The sequence below is a fragment of the Coturnix japonica genome, chromosome 9 (assembly GCF_001577835.2).
Source record: "Coturnix japonica isolate 7356 chromosome 9, Coturnix japonica 2.1, whole genome shotgun sequence".
Lineage (NCBI taxonomy): Eukaryota > Metazoa > Chordata > Aves > Galliformes > Phasianidae > Coturnix > Coturnix japonica.
This window is the reverse complement of record NC_029524.1, coordinates 12,165,755-12,180,448: the sequence shown is the minus strand read 5'-3', so window position 1 is coordinate 12,180,448 and position 14,694 is coordinate 12,165,755. Positions and strand designations below refer to the sequence as shown.

The following is a 14,694-nucleotide window of genomic DNA, read 5'->3' as shown; positions in this document are numbered from 1 at the left end:
AGCTGGTGTTTACAAAATGTTTGACAATCCCTAGTAGTGTTACAAGCAGTTCTGTTTGTTCTGACTGTAGTGGGTGACTCTGTCTAACACCTGCAAGTTACTTGGATGATGGGACTGTAACCACTTCCAAACTGCTTGTTTGGAACTGTGCTGTTGTTCCCTGATCCTTCAAGCAAGTGTCTTCCAGGAACAGGAATATGGATGAAGACTTCACATAAACTGTGCTGTGTGTCTGAGGTCCCATGGCAAGTGGCCTTTGTTGTACTCTGTGAAGCACAGACACACTCATCAGAAGTGCAAAAGATGTAAACTCGGTTTTAGTTTCCCATACGTGCTCAGTGATAACTCTGGGTTGCGTAGTAAAGAGGCAAATTTTAATGAGAGACTAATTGGAGATTTTCATTACCACAGTGGGTTCTGTATGCTCATTTTGACATGCCACTGTGGATTACTGATCTACCAGTGGCTCTTTGCAAGTTGTCTGCTTTATGAAGCCAGGATTTATGCACACAGTTTTGGAGTGGTTCAGGCAGAGATCCTTTCAAAGCATTGCATGTTAACACCAGCCTTATGCTTGATATCTCTCTTTCTCTCTCCTTTTTTACTTCTTTCACTGTTTGTGTTTGGCATTAGTTTAATGGAATGCTTCTTGGTTTTCTTCTAGCTTTTCGACAAGGAACTCATGGCATACAGATGACATCTATCAAAAAAAGACGTTCTCCAGATGATGAGCTCTTGTACTTGCCGGTGAGTTCTCTCTATCTTTGCTTAGTGTTTAGTATCCTCCTTAGTGCATTGAGACAAATCAGCTGCTCACCCAGGCATGACAGACAACTGTGTTCAATGGCTAGAATTGGGATGTGGAATACTTTCCCTAGAGATGCATCTATTTTAAGTTTAATTTTGTTTGTTTGTTTAAGTTACAAACAAAATTTGTAACGAATAAATCTTATTGGCTGTTAATTGAGACTGGTTTGAGCTGAGCATGTGAGAATATTCCAGGGGTAGAATCATCATCATGGAGACCTAACTGGGACATTTTTGAGTCCATAGCACTTGAATTTTCTATAGGGATTATATAGTGAATCCTGTGTTCTTGCTGATAAGGTTGGTTGCTTCTGTGGCTTTTGTGTACTACCATTACAGTGGAAAGATAGAGGTAAAATACTCAGTACTAAGTGTAGAATCAGAAAAGGCAAGAAGGTAATTGACCACTGAACTGCTTTCACTGTAAGCCACGTTTAGCTGGATAAATCACAAATGGCAGCATTCTTAGGGGAGAAGGGAGATCTAAACTTGACATCCAGATCTAGTAATCCTTTTCTCTTAAGCAAAAGTCAAAGTTAATCACCAGATTTCATTTAGACCAGAACACTGCTTTTGGTTGGTATAGATTTATGTCAAGGTAGATGACAATCCCAAGATGTTCACTAGCCTGGAATGTCAGATTGTCAGCTCTTCAACATTTATCTGATGTACATCTAACACAAGGCTTAGCGGTTTTACTGCTTAGATGTTAAGTATAGGCAGTGTTTGCATCTTGCTCTGGTTACTTGACTGTATCTACAGCTGTCACTTTAGATGCAGTTCCTTAAGGATTTTCACCCTCTTCCTATGATTTAGGTGAGGGGACGAGAAACATATGAAATGCTACTGAAGATCAAAGAGTCCCTGGAACTTATGCAGTACCTTCCCCAGCACACAATTGAGACTTACCGGCAGCAGCAGCAACAGCAGCACCAGCACTTGCTCCAGAAGCAGTGAGTATGGATGTGCTTGCAGTGACATGGTGGGGAAGGGAGAGAGAGGAGAGAGACATAGAAGGCTTCTGGACAGGTGTTTATAGGGACATAGTGTTTAACCAAGAGTATGAAATTGCTTGTTGAACTCCTCCTGAGAACTGGTAGAAGTAAATATCAGGAAGGAAAACTTCAGTACCAGAACTTGTGAGGGTGAGTTTGAGATCTGGATTTTGCAATGGGACAAAGCAGTCCTCCTTTCTTAAATACAGGTCCTGATGGCTTTCAGGTCCCTTTCTACACACTACGTGCATGTGACCAAGGTTAGAAGCATAGGGTGGGCTGTGCTGTTTTCCCAGCTTTGTGATAATGGCAGCGAACATGGAGCCCTCCACCCCTTCTCTGGAGACCCATTTTGCAAAGAGCAAACAGAGCTGGGACTGTGAGCTCCGGCCTGCCCATGTGCTTAAATACTGCTGCTGTACTTAACTGATGTTGTTGAAGCACTGGCAACTGTCTCTTGGTGGGATGTAGATATTGCGATCTCCTGAGCTGTAACACTGGAAGCAGAAGATTGTGACTAAGGGTTTGATGGTTAAGAATTGCTCTCTGACCAATGGGTACTTCCAAAAAGGGTACTTTGTTGGCACTTTTAAAGCATTTTTAAACAGCAACAACAACAACAAAAAGTACTTTGTGATTGGCTCTCCATGTCGTGCAAGAGAAACTTTCCATCTGGGCAGACACAGCCGCTGTCTGCTAGCAAGGCTCTACTAGGATTACTTCGAGAGCTGTAAGTGGCAGGAGGATAGGGAGAAGTAGGGCCAAGTGTCTGGTTTCTGTCTTCCCCTCTGCTCCTAATGCTTTACAGTTACAGAGACTGGGTGAGGGAATGAGTTTGCAGACAGACCCCAAGTGGTGTCATTCACAGGCCTTGCTTCACCTGCTGTATCGGGTGGCAGCACGTAGCCGGCCAGGCTGTAGGTGGCCGCCAGCGGTAGTGCTTAGCATCTCGTGCGTTCCTCCTGGTAAACTCACGCGTCAGGAGGCTGTGGGTATATCTCATTCCCTTGTAGAGGTTAGCACAAGGCCAAGGCACCACATAAGTCTCATTTGAGCCTGTAGGGATTCATTTCAATGCCTTGGCCTTGTCTCAGGGCTTCTGCAATAGCACGGCTTTGTGCCAGATCTCTGCATATGTTCGCATTTCGACCTGTGTGTTTTTAGTGTCAGCTGGAGTCTTGAAGAGATGTTATAGCCCTGTGCTGAAATGGCTGGAGCATCCAGGGGCTCTGGGCAATTTGAGACACTTTTTATTAAAAATAAAATTCAGTCATCTGAGCTGTTTGTGTACACTATAACTTGTGTTTACTAGCTGCTAGGCATTGTGGCCTTTGTGCACTCAGTTGCATCTCTTCAAAGCTCCACCTGAACTACAGTTGAGAAACGGTTGTGTAAGCAGAAATGGATGGCAGCAGATGACAGCTTTCATTTGGTGCTGACAGTTGCATGGCCATAATTACTGTTTTCATTCTTCTATCAATAGGATGGGTTCCTGGCAACTGAAGTTGGTATTTGTTACCTTTAAGAATAGCATGTGTGAGTCTCGCCATTTAATTTAATGAAGCAACTTTTGGCATGTCTCCTGGCATTCGTCCAGTTATAGACTCATTTTTCTCAGCTGCTGAGTGTGCTGGGATATTGGGGAGACAGATTAACAACTTTTAAGGATGCCGAGAACTTGGGGGGGAATTAGCTTTCAGTGTTTGTCCAGAGCTACCGAAGTGATCTCTGCTGACAGCTTGCCATGAAATAGGGTCCTCCTCACTGAAATACACTTTCAAACATTAGGTGCAGTTGGGTTCCTAGCACTTTGGCCTTGATAATCTAGGGTGTGTATTAATTTCTGAAGGAATGTGTTGAAGGCAAAGGGAAATTTAGGCTGGCGAGACTCATAGATATGATTGTACCCCTTCCTCCCCACTCCCAAAAAAATCCACAGGGTTCCAGATCTTGATGTAAGAATAAGAGGGAATAAGGAGAAATAAGGAATAAGTAAGAATAAGGAGGGAAGGCACTTTGTAGGAGTTGGCTTGGATAAGAGCAGTATTGCAAGCGAATGGGTTCAGCTTAACCATATGTTGTACATTTTCGTTTTATTTTTGAAGGTTAGGAAGAGCAGCAATATGCTTATTGTGGTAAAATGTAATTAAAAAAAAAAAATATATATATATATATATATATCTGATTTTTGGAAACACCGTATAATACAGACTAGCAATGCATTTCACAGGCCAGCAGTGCTGTCTTACAACTCTGTAACAGAAAAGGAGGACAAACCTATTGACAATCGGCTTCCTGTCCCACAAGATGATAAAAAATACTGTGCTGTTTCACTCTGTGCCAGACTGTATCTTTCTCTGTCTCATCTCCTCTCTCTGTTTGCTCCTTTGTGCATGGTTTTCTCTTTTTTATTCTTATTTACTGTTACGCCAAATACCTTCATGATCACAGGTGGGGGAAGGGCTCTTTTTGGTTTGTTTTCTGAAGCTGCTGTTCTTCATTTTCCACTGCCAAATCCTGTGAAGAGCAGCATGTGTGTTCCTATAGAAGGCTTCCATTTCATGGTTTGCCCCTTATGTTTAAAATCTTTCTGTCAAAGGTTGACCAGAAAATTTTTGCTTCCAAAGATACTAGAGCCCCCATTTCTTACAGGGAAGGAAAGTTTCTTCAGTTTCCTCCTGCAAAATGCATTTACTGTCAGTGTTCTCAAGGAATACTGGAAATCACTTTTTCATATTCAGTGAGACTTCCTCTAGTGGCTTTTCACCCTGCTGCTTTAAGAACAGTCTATTTTAATTGGTCAGAGCATGTTAGAAGGGAGTTTGCAAAGTCTTCCATTGCCTACCAAGGAGGTGGCTTCTATATTCCAGCAATTGTTTCTTTCGTATTAACAAGGCTGCAGCCACCGAACCCAGTGGTAGCCTTTCATCCTAGTGAGCAGCCCAGCTCATTACCCAAATGGGAGGGGATTAACCTTGCAAGTGAGGTGTGACGGAGCACAGCTATCCAGTGTCTGGTGTGTTCCAGCTGAGACAAGAACTGTTGCTCACCATGGCAGGCAGGAGGCTGGTGGGAAAGGTATTCTATTCTATATACCCCCCACCTTGATATTCTCATTTCTGCTGTGGAAAGTTTAGTGGATTTCTGCATGGTTTGGTTTTGTAGTGTTGTGCTTGCATGTGTTGTGAGCTCCAGGCATTTGGACAGTGTTTTCAACTAGAGCGTTACCAAGGTGAAAGTAAGCAAGAATAGGTATGGGATTAAGTATGTGAAGACATACTGTGCTCACTTTGCTGTCGCTAAGGGTTGCTGCATTTGCATCAGGGGGCAGCTCCAGGGACCCCTCAGCTTCAGTGCAGAGGGCCCTCTGTCTTCCAAAGGGAGAATTCCTGAGATAGAATCGGTACAACCCATTCACGGTAGGCACCATCCTCTCCCTAGCACAAGCTTCTGGTTTTTAAGTAACTGAGGTTTGAAATGAACTATATGGAAGCTGCTTCTCTCATGCATTTGGCTGAGTACTTTTTTCTTCTCATATTTCTTCAGCTCATTTGAGATCTGCTGGGAACAGTATCAGGTACCATTTGCATCCATGTGACTGGGATGCAGAAATCAGATTGCCAGATCAAATAGCTGTTTTTTCTTGCCAAGCACTCACACCTGGGGTTTTCTAACTTCCTAAATTTGCCTGTTGCATACCCTCACTGCTGGGGCTATGACATCAATTTATCCTCTCTGTTGAGTCCGTACTGTGATCATGAAGGTGGAAAATGGCTGTTTCTCTCTTGCTGTCTGATGGCCCTGTACATTCATCTCTTCTTTTCTCTGGTTCCTTCTCTGCAGTCTCCTTTCGGCCTGCTTCAGGAGTGAACTCGTGGACTCAAGGAGAGACTCTCCCAAACAGACCGATACCATCCTAAAACATTCCAGCCTCCCAAAACCATCAGTATATCCATAAATGGAGCTGGCAGGCTGGCTTTGCCCGGCTCATGGGACTAGGAGCATTGGGACAAATATACAGCCTGATAGCAACAGTACATAGTGAGAGTAATCTCCTGAAGGGACTCAAACTTTGCCAAAACAACAGACGCTTCTACAGATCTCTTAGCTGTAGCTGGTGGCACTGGGAGGTCTGGAACCACGATGTTGTCTGTCTTGGTGTAACTTTTTCCTTCTTGTTTTTGTAACCTCTTTCCTGTTAACTTCTGTATTTGTGAAACACAGTGGGGTTTCTCTGAGCAGGTCTCAATTTTAAAATGCCTTGTCTTGTATAAATTTAAGAAAGTATTAATGGGGCTGGGTGGGAATAGGAGGAGGGTGGGATGTTTTGAAGTCTGTGCTACTCTGTTAGGCCTGTTTTAATGCCATTTATGCAGTAATAGTGCAATTATCTGAAGTATCTGTACTGCTGGACAGAGGGAGGTAGTAACTATGTTGATACTGATTAAGTCATTTTTCCCCTGTAGAAATGCCCTCTAGTTTGGTATTATGAATTGTTTCCTTCTATTTCTAATCATAAAAGGTCTGATTTAAACTAGATTAAAAAAAGACAGGGAAGGCTGGATGACGCTGTCAGACTTTGCAATGAAACTTCTGGGCTTTGTCTAGATGTGCTGAACTTAGAAAGCTCCTTCCTGGCTCTCATAAGCTCAGTCCAAGTGCACACGGTGAAGATGAAGTTGGAGTCTTGCTGTGTAATGACATCCACATGTACCCAGTGTCCCTGTCCCCTTGTGTCTGAGAGTGTAACGGGCAGTCTGTCCAAATCTGATCATTGCTCAACCTGTGTAAAGCTTGCCCAAAGTTCAGAGCTCGCCCCTTTCCATGCAGACTTTCAGCGGTTGTTAGATGTTCTTTCATTAAGCTTACTACATTGCAGCCTTCACTACAGTCCTCATCTCAAAGGAGAAGAGTGCCAGCATCTGTTAGAGATAGCTCACCCTGATGGCCTTAAGCCATGCCTGCTTTGCCCTGTAATCTTGCAACCATTGCTTTTGCTTAGTGGGTCCATAAAGTGGACTGAACTAGCAGTTTCTGCATAGGAGACCCTTTATCAACAAAGACTTGTAAACTTTCGCATTGCTTGTGTCAAATTACCTCTGAAAGGTGTTTTAATGGGGCTTGACAAGATTTGTGTTCTTTAGAAGGTTAATGTCTAAGTGCCAAACCCAGATCAGCACAAAGGAAGAATGATGAACAGGCAAGTAAAGCATGCCATGGAATTACACTGGTATTGTCGATTATGGCTCTGGGAGGAGATACTGGAGATGAGAAGGGAGCTGAGGAGATGCCTGCTGTGGCTTATCTTCACAAAGAATGGTGCCTAATGCTGATAGAAAAGTGTCCTTCATGTTCTCAGTCAGTAGCATCTCATCTGGGGAACCGTCCAGTGTTCATGGCTGTGGAAAGTAGAAATGTAAAAAGCTTACTGAGGGGTGCTCTGGGAAAGGAGCTTCCTGTGTGCTGGTGTTTGTCCACATCAATGGCAGTCACAGAGCAGAGCTTGGATGCACATCAGGGATCAGTTGCTTGTGGGAAGAACTGTGAATTGGGGGCTGGATCAGTACTAATGGGGAGCTGTGTATCTGTAGCTCCGCACTGGATTTACTTGAGGCAGGTGTGTACCCACCACTGATACACTTCTGGTTAGGCACAGCCTGAAGAAAAGATGCCTTTCAAATGCAGAGCGGGGCTCCTGGCCACCCACAAAGAAAGAGGAGGCCTGATGCAGTGGGAGATCTCTTATCTGTGAACATCTCATCATCTGCTTCCAGGCAGCAGAGCTGTGATCTAAGCAGGCGATGACTCGCTCCAAAATCTCTTTTGAGAGCTGTATTCTATCTCTGGATATGTCCTTTGTTGGCTTAATGAGATGACTTATACCATAAGAGTGTGGGGGAGAGCTGGTGTAGAAGAGCCCCAAAAAAGTGATTAATAACTAAACACCAGCAGTTTACTATTCATACAGTTGCACTTCAACCATTGTTCTTTATATAAAATCATTCAAATCAAGTACCTCTTCACTTTGTCTGAGAACTGCAGGGAGTACTTCAAGATCACAGAAAAGATAATTTTCTCTCTGTGCTTTTTTATTTGGAACAAGAAAGGCACTGCTTATTCTCAGTATTCACACATAGAATCTGAACTGCATATACAGCCCAAATGTGGGAATATGCTTGGCAACGTTGGTCTGTCCTTCCAAGTCAAGTTCATTACATTGGTTCTGTCTGCTTATTGATGGCAATGTGGAAATGCTGGGATGAAGTAAATAAAAAGGATAAGGGTATATAATGAATAACAAGAGCTTTGCTTCAAGGCCTGCCTGGTAGTGAGTTTGAGGAGGCAAACTATCAGAAGGTGTCAGCCACAGCCCACCATCAGGAGATCCCAGCTGATGCTTCGGTTCATTGTTTAGTCTGCCTGTGGGGAGAACTCTTGCACCACTGTGGGCAGTGCAAATACAGCACCTGGGACTTGCACAAAACAAGCAAGTGAATTAGTTGGATCCCACTGGAAAGGTTTTCCTGTTTGTACTCCGTATTTAGAAGTAGATGACTGTGAAGATGGTCTTAACGGTGACTGTTTGCTCTCCAGCTAGAAAGTGATTATCTTAGAAAGTGCAGCTTTTTCCATCAAATAACCTCAAACTGGAAGTAGTTGAAATTGCTTTTTCCATCTGTCCTCTGCAGCTGAACGAAAGAACAAAACCCTTTTCCCAACCAGCTGTCTTTTTGATTTTTCTCCTTTTATTTCAAACAAGCAATAGCCTTTCAAGGAATAACCAGTTAATACTGGGCCTTGTCAGTCAGGTTGTGTCAGTCTTTGTCAACTAGTTAATGTATATCCACATACAGCTGTGATCCCTGAAGAGCATATTGCATCCACTGCTTATGTTGGGAAATTCCCAAACCTGATATCTAGTGGGAATTATTAGTTCCACCCTTATCCCTGTGCTGTAGCTGCTGTCTGCTTTGTGACAGTCAGAGCGTCTCCTTTCCAATGCTCTCAGTTGGGTACTAAACATGCAAAACACTTTCGTGGTTGAAAAGATGAACTATTGGTTGCTTAAAACTGCACCTTTCTGAGATGTGAAGAACAAGGGTATCTCTGCTTCTTAGTGTCCTGTTTCATGAGCCTTATAAATGGGTGAGTGCAACTGAGCATCTGTATTATTTGTGTTGTTATTAGACATGTTGACATCCCAAGGTTATGCAACCCAGTGGGCATCTCTACTTGAAAAAAAATGTTGTTCCTGGGCATACAAACTGTATGTGAACTTAGGGTGTAATCCTTCTGTCCTTGCTGTGGCCATCATAAGGAATAGCAGGCCCAGGACTGGGCAACCTTGACTCCACTTGGGTCTCTGTGAATAGCTTTGGGTCTTCAGGGACAGCAAACTGTAGGCAATGGGGCTGGGGTGAATTCTTACTCTCCAACTCTGTGCTGTCCTACTCTTGCACTTAGTGAAACTTCATCATTTACATTAATGCTGCTTACATTATGGTGTGCTTATCTAAAGTTAATGAGGACTCCTACTGAATCAGATAATTGGTCTATCCAAGCAGTTTCCTACCTCCGGTAAAGGGCTGATACCCGTTGAGCTGGGAAAGCGCAGAATTATATAAGGTAACCTGTGAACTGAACTGTGCTTAATATGTGGGAGAGTAAGTTCCTTCCTGACCTCTTGAGATGATCAGTATGTGCCTTGAAGCATGAGAGTTGATTGCCCTCATATAAGCTTGCATAACTACAAATCTTACTGGATAAATAATTACCTTGCCACTTGAAGAGAGAAAAATCAGTTGCAGAATGTGACTCAGTGCCTTTTGTATCAGGCTGTTCCAAGAAGTATAATAGTCTCTTAATTGAAGTCCTTATACCTTGATATTAAAATGCATTTCATTGGCATTGATATCAAAGAAATGTTAATGCTCTGACTTCTAATCTTTCTCGAGATGTAGTAAGTGTGATTTTAATGAAAATCACTGTGCATGACATTCTTATAATATCTATTTTTAAAAAAAGAAAAAAAGCAATATATTTTAAATGAAGCCACGGATACCACGTAGACTGTGTGTTTAATACCAAAAACATTTTCTTGTGTTTTTAAGGCTGTTGTTATATTGATGTGTGACATTAATTTTGAATAAAATTTTGCATCTTGGTTTATCTTGGGACTCTTCTTTGGCTAGATGGCTTTCCTTAGAACTTTCACGTGTCTGCTTATGGGACTGAATCATCTAACTGAAAATGATTATGGGTACAAAAGAATGCCATGCTTTTGTTTCTCTCCTGTTTTATTTGCTTGGGTTTGATTGTCTTCATAGAACTAATCTTGATTCTTACAAGTACAAATGAGTTAAGAATGGAGTCTGTGAGGTGTAGGTGAAGTATGCATTTGCTTCATGTAGCATAGTGTGCTTTGAGTTGGCTTCTGTTTGTTTTTTTTTACCGGTCTTCTGTAAGGAGCCAGACTAATTTTAGTGAGATCGCTGCTGGTGGCATAGAGAGCACAATTAGGCCCGTTACTGACCTCCTTGGAGAATCTTGTTTTGTACCAACAGACTGTAAAAGGGTATAGAACCATGAGTCATTGCCCTAAGACAATACTTGGCTATGTTAACTTCAGCTGAAGCTCAGGCTGAGTTCCTGAACTTGTAAAATAGAAACATTAATTCTAGTCCTAAATCCAGAGGCCTTTTGAGTTAAGGATGGTATCCATCTAACTTAAATTTTATGGCTAGCCTCAACTTCATAACTGGCGAGCTGGAATCTCTGATCTGAATTGTTCCCTTTGCTCTCAGAAGTTGGGCCTGAACTTCATGGCTTGGTTTCACTTCCCTCTGGGAGTTGATGCCATCATTAATATTAATTTGTGAAGCTTCTTGTGCTTTCTACTTCCTTGAGTCTATGAAGTTTGCTGGATCTTGTCCTGTATCTTCACTGCCGAAGGACAGTTCACACCCTTCAGTACCTCCTGTAATTGTGTAATTAGCTAACGTTTTTTCATGGCCTTAGATATTCTAGCCTGTTAGCATAGATGTTTCTCCACCCAACATCACAAGCTTTAAAAGTGCAGGAAGCTGGAGACAGTGTAATTGTATGAGACTTGACCTGGAGTCCTGAAGGCTTTAATAAATTACTCAGGAGTAAACCTTTCCTTTACGCTTTACTTATTGTAAGCAGTAACTATTCCCTTTGCATAGAAGGAAAGCCAGTTCCCGGGAATTGGTGTGTAGCCAGTTATACCCAGACAAACAAGTTTCCCGATGGGAAATAAGAGGGAATGTACCCTTTCACATGCACTGTGGCTGAATGAGCACCGATCTCCAGCAGGATTGAGAGGGTATGTCATGTTTGGGAAGTCTGCCCGCTTCCTGAGTGTCTTTGCCCAGTCTTGCGAATGCCCTTGGTGTGCAGAGAGAGAACCTGCTCTTACGGCATGGCAGCCCTCTGCCAAGTGTGCTGGTGGGCCCACTTTAATGATCATGTTCTGCATATTCCAGCTAAGAGCCCACTCAGGATCGACTGCCACAGCCGTAACCCAAGCTGGAAGTTGGACTGCTGTACTTAAGCAGCCTCAGGGATTGCTTACGGGGTGGGATTGCAGCCCTGTTGGGGCTGGGGAGGGAGGAGCTTGCCAGCGAGCTTCTGGCCCTGTTCAGGGTTTTGCTGGATGGAGTCTGGGGCTGTCTGGGCTTGAGGGAGGTCAGCGCTGTTGTTGAATGGTTGCAGGAATCTGATACTCTCTGCAAACAGCCTGAGGGGTCTGGATGCCAAGTTCTCTTTGACACAGACAAAAGCTGCATCTCAGCTTCTTGTACCCTTGAGGTGTGGGGAGTCTGTCCTGAGCAAAGAGCCTCTGCTTTTAATATACATGCATGGTAATAGCTTGATTGTGTGAATGGCTATGAATTTTGGAGGGAAAAAAAGGTGAAAAATGCTTCCTGCCCTGAAAATTGTGTCTGAAGTCAGATTTTAGGGATAGGATGGCATGAGATGGCCTTCTCAGTTCTTTTTCATTTGAAAAATCATTTGACCACAGAGAGCTTAGCGTGGAAATATTTTTTTTTTCCAAGTTCTGGCAACTATTATCTGGCTTTGTGTATGTTCTCTTCAACAGTAAAAGCTGTGTGGAAATGTTTTGCTTAAAGAAAATATCAGAACCTAAAGCAAAGCTGCTCTTTTCTTCAGCGTTTCACTATTTTGTACTTTATATCCCCAGAATTCTTAGTTCTTGTTGATTCTCCCTCTGGTGATATTTAGCTACAGCTCTCCCATGCTGTTGGTAATTTCACTAGCAGTAGCTCAGCACTGCCTCAAACAGAAAAACGTGTTCACTTGGATGTGCACTCTTGATCAAATGCTGTGATTCCTATTGTAATACTTCTTTGTTTCGCAGGACCTCCATTCAGTCACAGTCATCCTACGGCTCCAACTCTCCACCGCTCAGCAAGATGAACAGCATGAACAAGCTGCCCTCGGTCAGCCAGCTCATAAACCCCCAGCAGCGCAACGCACTGACCCCAACCACCATCCCTGACGGCATGGGAACAAACAGTAAGAGACCCTTCCTGTTCTCTGCACATTCTCTGCTAATGTAGGGAAGGAGACTCAGTATCTCTGAGGTGCCACATGGAAAATATCTGCCTTTTCTAGGCCCCCAGCATCCTGCTTTGAGTCTCACAAGTATGACAGAGCCCCATCTCAATGTAGATCTGTCTGGCTGTGCTGCAATCTGTCTTTCAGGGCTTGTTTGATCTTTCTTTCCCAGCAGAGGAGTTGGAAATGTTGGCCAACTTTTTTTCCCTCACTTCAGTTAAGGCACTTCTTAGTTTCAGAGGAAATACCTGCAGCTTGCAGCTCTGTAACCTGCTTCTTTTTGGCTGCTGAAGGGCTCTCAGCAGGCCTGTAAATCCAGGATGACAGACATGGTTCTGGGGTCTAAGAGATGCTTCTTTTTTTTCGTATTTCGAAAGCGCTGGGCTCTCGCCCACACCTGTTGCTGATCCCCTTTGGGTGCTCAGTGTCTCTGGAAACAAAGCTGTTTGGCTTCTGTATTGGGTTACTTCGCTGGCTCAGTTCCGCTCCTTTCCTGCAGCAGAGTAAGATGAGATGCCCACAGCTCACTGAGGTTTGTTACTGAGCCTGTTTGCAAGGGAAGCTGATGCAGAAGCAATGCTGTCAGCAGTAGGTTCAGTAAGGGGAGAGCAGCAGAAGAACTGTATGTCATCTGGTCTTTGTGCCATCATTGAGGCCTTAAATTTCTCAGGAGCATGCTCTGCAAGGGTTCAAGGCTTCTTGGGCCGTGATTGTGCTGGAAGTGAAGCAGGGTGTGCAGGGATGTTTCAATAACAATGTGCTTCCTCCTTCTCTCCTCTAGTTCCCATGATGGGCACCCATATGTCCATGACTGGCGACATGAATGGCCTCAGCCCCACGCAGGCGCTGCCTCCTCCCCTCTCCATGCCTTCGACGTCCCACTGCACTCCCCCTCCTCCATACCCCACAGACTGCAGCATTGTCAGGTGAGCAGAAGCAGGCTGCACATTTCTTACCTTTGGGGAGCAGAGGCCTCATGCTGGGAACCTGAAGGGCCCTGCTGGGTTCCTCACCCCATTCTCCTGGAGCACTGGATCTGGTGGTTTTGGCAGTCCTGAGGCTGGCACTGTCTGGGCACCCAAGCCTCAAACCCCCGCTTCTGAGCAACTGAGAGAAACAGGGACAGAAGGACTGCATGAAAGCCAAGGGATGCAGCATCTGCTGGACTGGTGGAGCTGAGGGCATCCTGCACTAAAACAGGGGATCTTGCAGATGTTTTTATTGACATTAGTATTTTTTTCTCCTGTGTACTTGCAGTAAGCTCTGACTGGGGTCGGAAATACATCCAACCTCTCTATTGATGTGGCCCCTTTGCCCTCCCTTAAGCTGAACAGGTTGAAAGGTGCTCCCCATGGTCCTTTCTGCTCAGACAGAAATATGCTGATGTGAATTACTTTGGATGTGTGATGTGTCTGAGTGCCAAAACAACTGCTTTGGTGACAACCTCTATCTATGTGATGTGCTACCATGGGCTCAGCCACCTTCTGGGTGAAGTGAGCTGGCAGAAAGGATCTTACAAGCCTTCCTGCCCCAAGATCTGGGTTGCCGCATCAGCTTTTGACTACTGTGAGGCGCTGTCACGAGGGTTGTCTGCTAGGCAGCAAGCTTAGAAGACTCCCTCATTCATTTTATATGGCAGTGATGTGGCTTGCTGGCCTGGAATGTCTTGGAGAAGGTCAAGAAAGGGTAAAAGCTTCATCTCCTGTTGCTGCAGGTTGGCTGTGTGTTTGGTTTTTCTGTGGTTTGGGCTGTTGCAGCCAGGGTGATCCTTTTTTCTCTCTCCTTCCTTCCTTCCTCCTCTGCAGCTTCTTAGCGAGGTTGGGCTGCTCATCCTGTGTGGATTATTTCACGACCCAAGGGCTGACCACCATCTATCAGATTGAGCATTACTCCATGGATGTAAGTAACTCCTCACCATTTCCTTTGTTTGCACTCTTGGCCCTGATGTAAGAACAAGTCAGAAATCCAGACTCAGTATTTTATTTTTGGTGATTTGTTGGATTTAAGGCTGTTGCACACCAGGGAGGACTTACTGGCAGGTAAAAAGAGGCTGGACACAATGCCAGCACTAGTGCTGTAACTGCCTTGCCTAGCACAAAGAGAATACATCTTCCTCCCCACTGCTGTCCTTTTTAGCCCTCAGAGCGGCCCCAGCCCACATGCCTGTTAATTCTGCAAGGCTTGGTTTCAGTTTACACCACCATGAAACACCTCACTCGCCTGCAGACAAGTAGGCTGTCCAAAAGTGGTCTGTTCTCTTCCCTGCTCCTGTTCTCTGGCCTTGCCTTAA

The 14,694-nt window shown here is 44.2% G+C and overlaps 1 protein-coding gene across 9 annotated transcripts in view; it reads left to right on the top strand.

Annotated features, from left to right (window-relative positions):
- Positions 1 to 14,694, top strand: part of TP63 (tumor protein p63) — a 97,393-nt gene that overhangs the window by 78,737 nt on the left and 3,962 nt on the right. For 8 of the 9 annotated variants that reach the window (XM_015871913.2, XM_015871911.2, XM_015871912.2 and 5 more), the window contains 5 exons: positions 665 to 747; positions 1,624 to 1,760; positions 12,205 to 12,362; positions 13,186 to 13,330; positions 14,210 to 14,303. In XM_015871913.2, the coding sequence (XP_015727399.1) occupies positions 665 to 747; positions 1,624 to 1,760; positions 12,205 to 12,362; positions 13,186 to 13,330; positions 14,210 to 14,303 (617 nt within the window). Of the gene's footprint in view, positions 1 to 664; positions 748 to 1,623; positions 1,761 to 5,645; positions 9,972 to 12,204; positions 12,363 to 13,185; positions 13,331 to 14,209; positions 14,304 to 14,694 lie in introns of those variants that run through there. The other variant, XM_015871919.2, reaches the window with a different exon arrangement.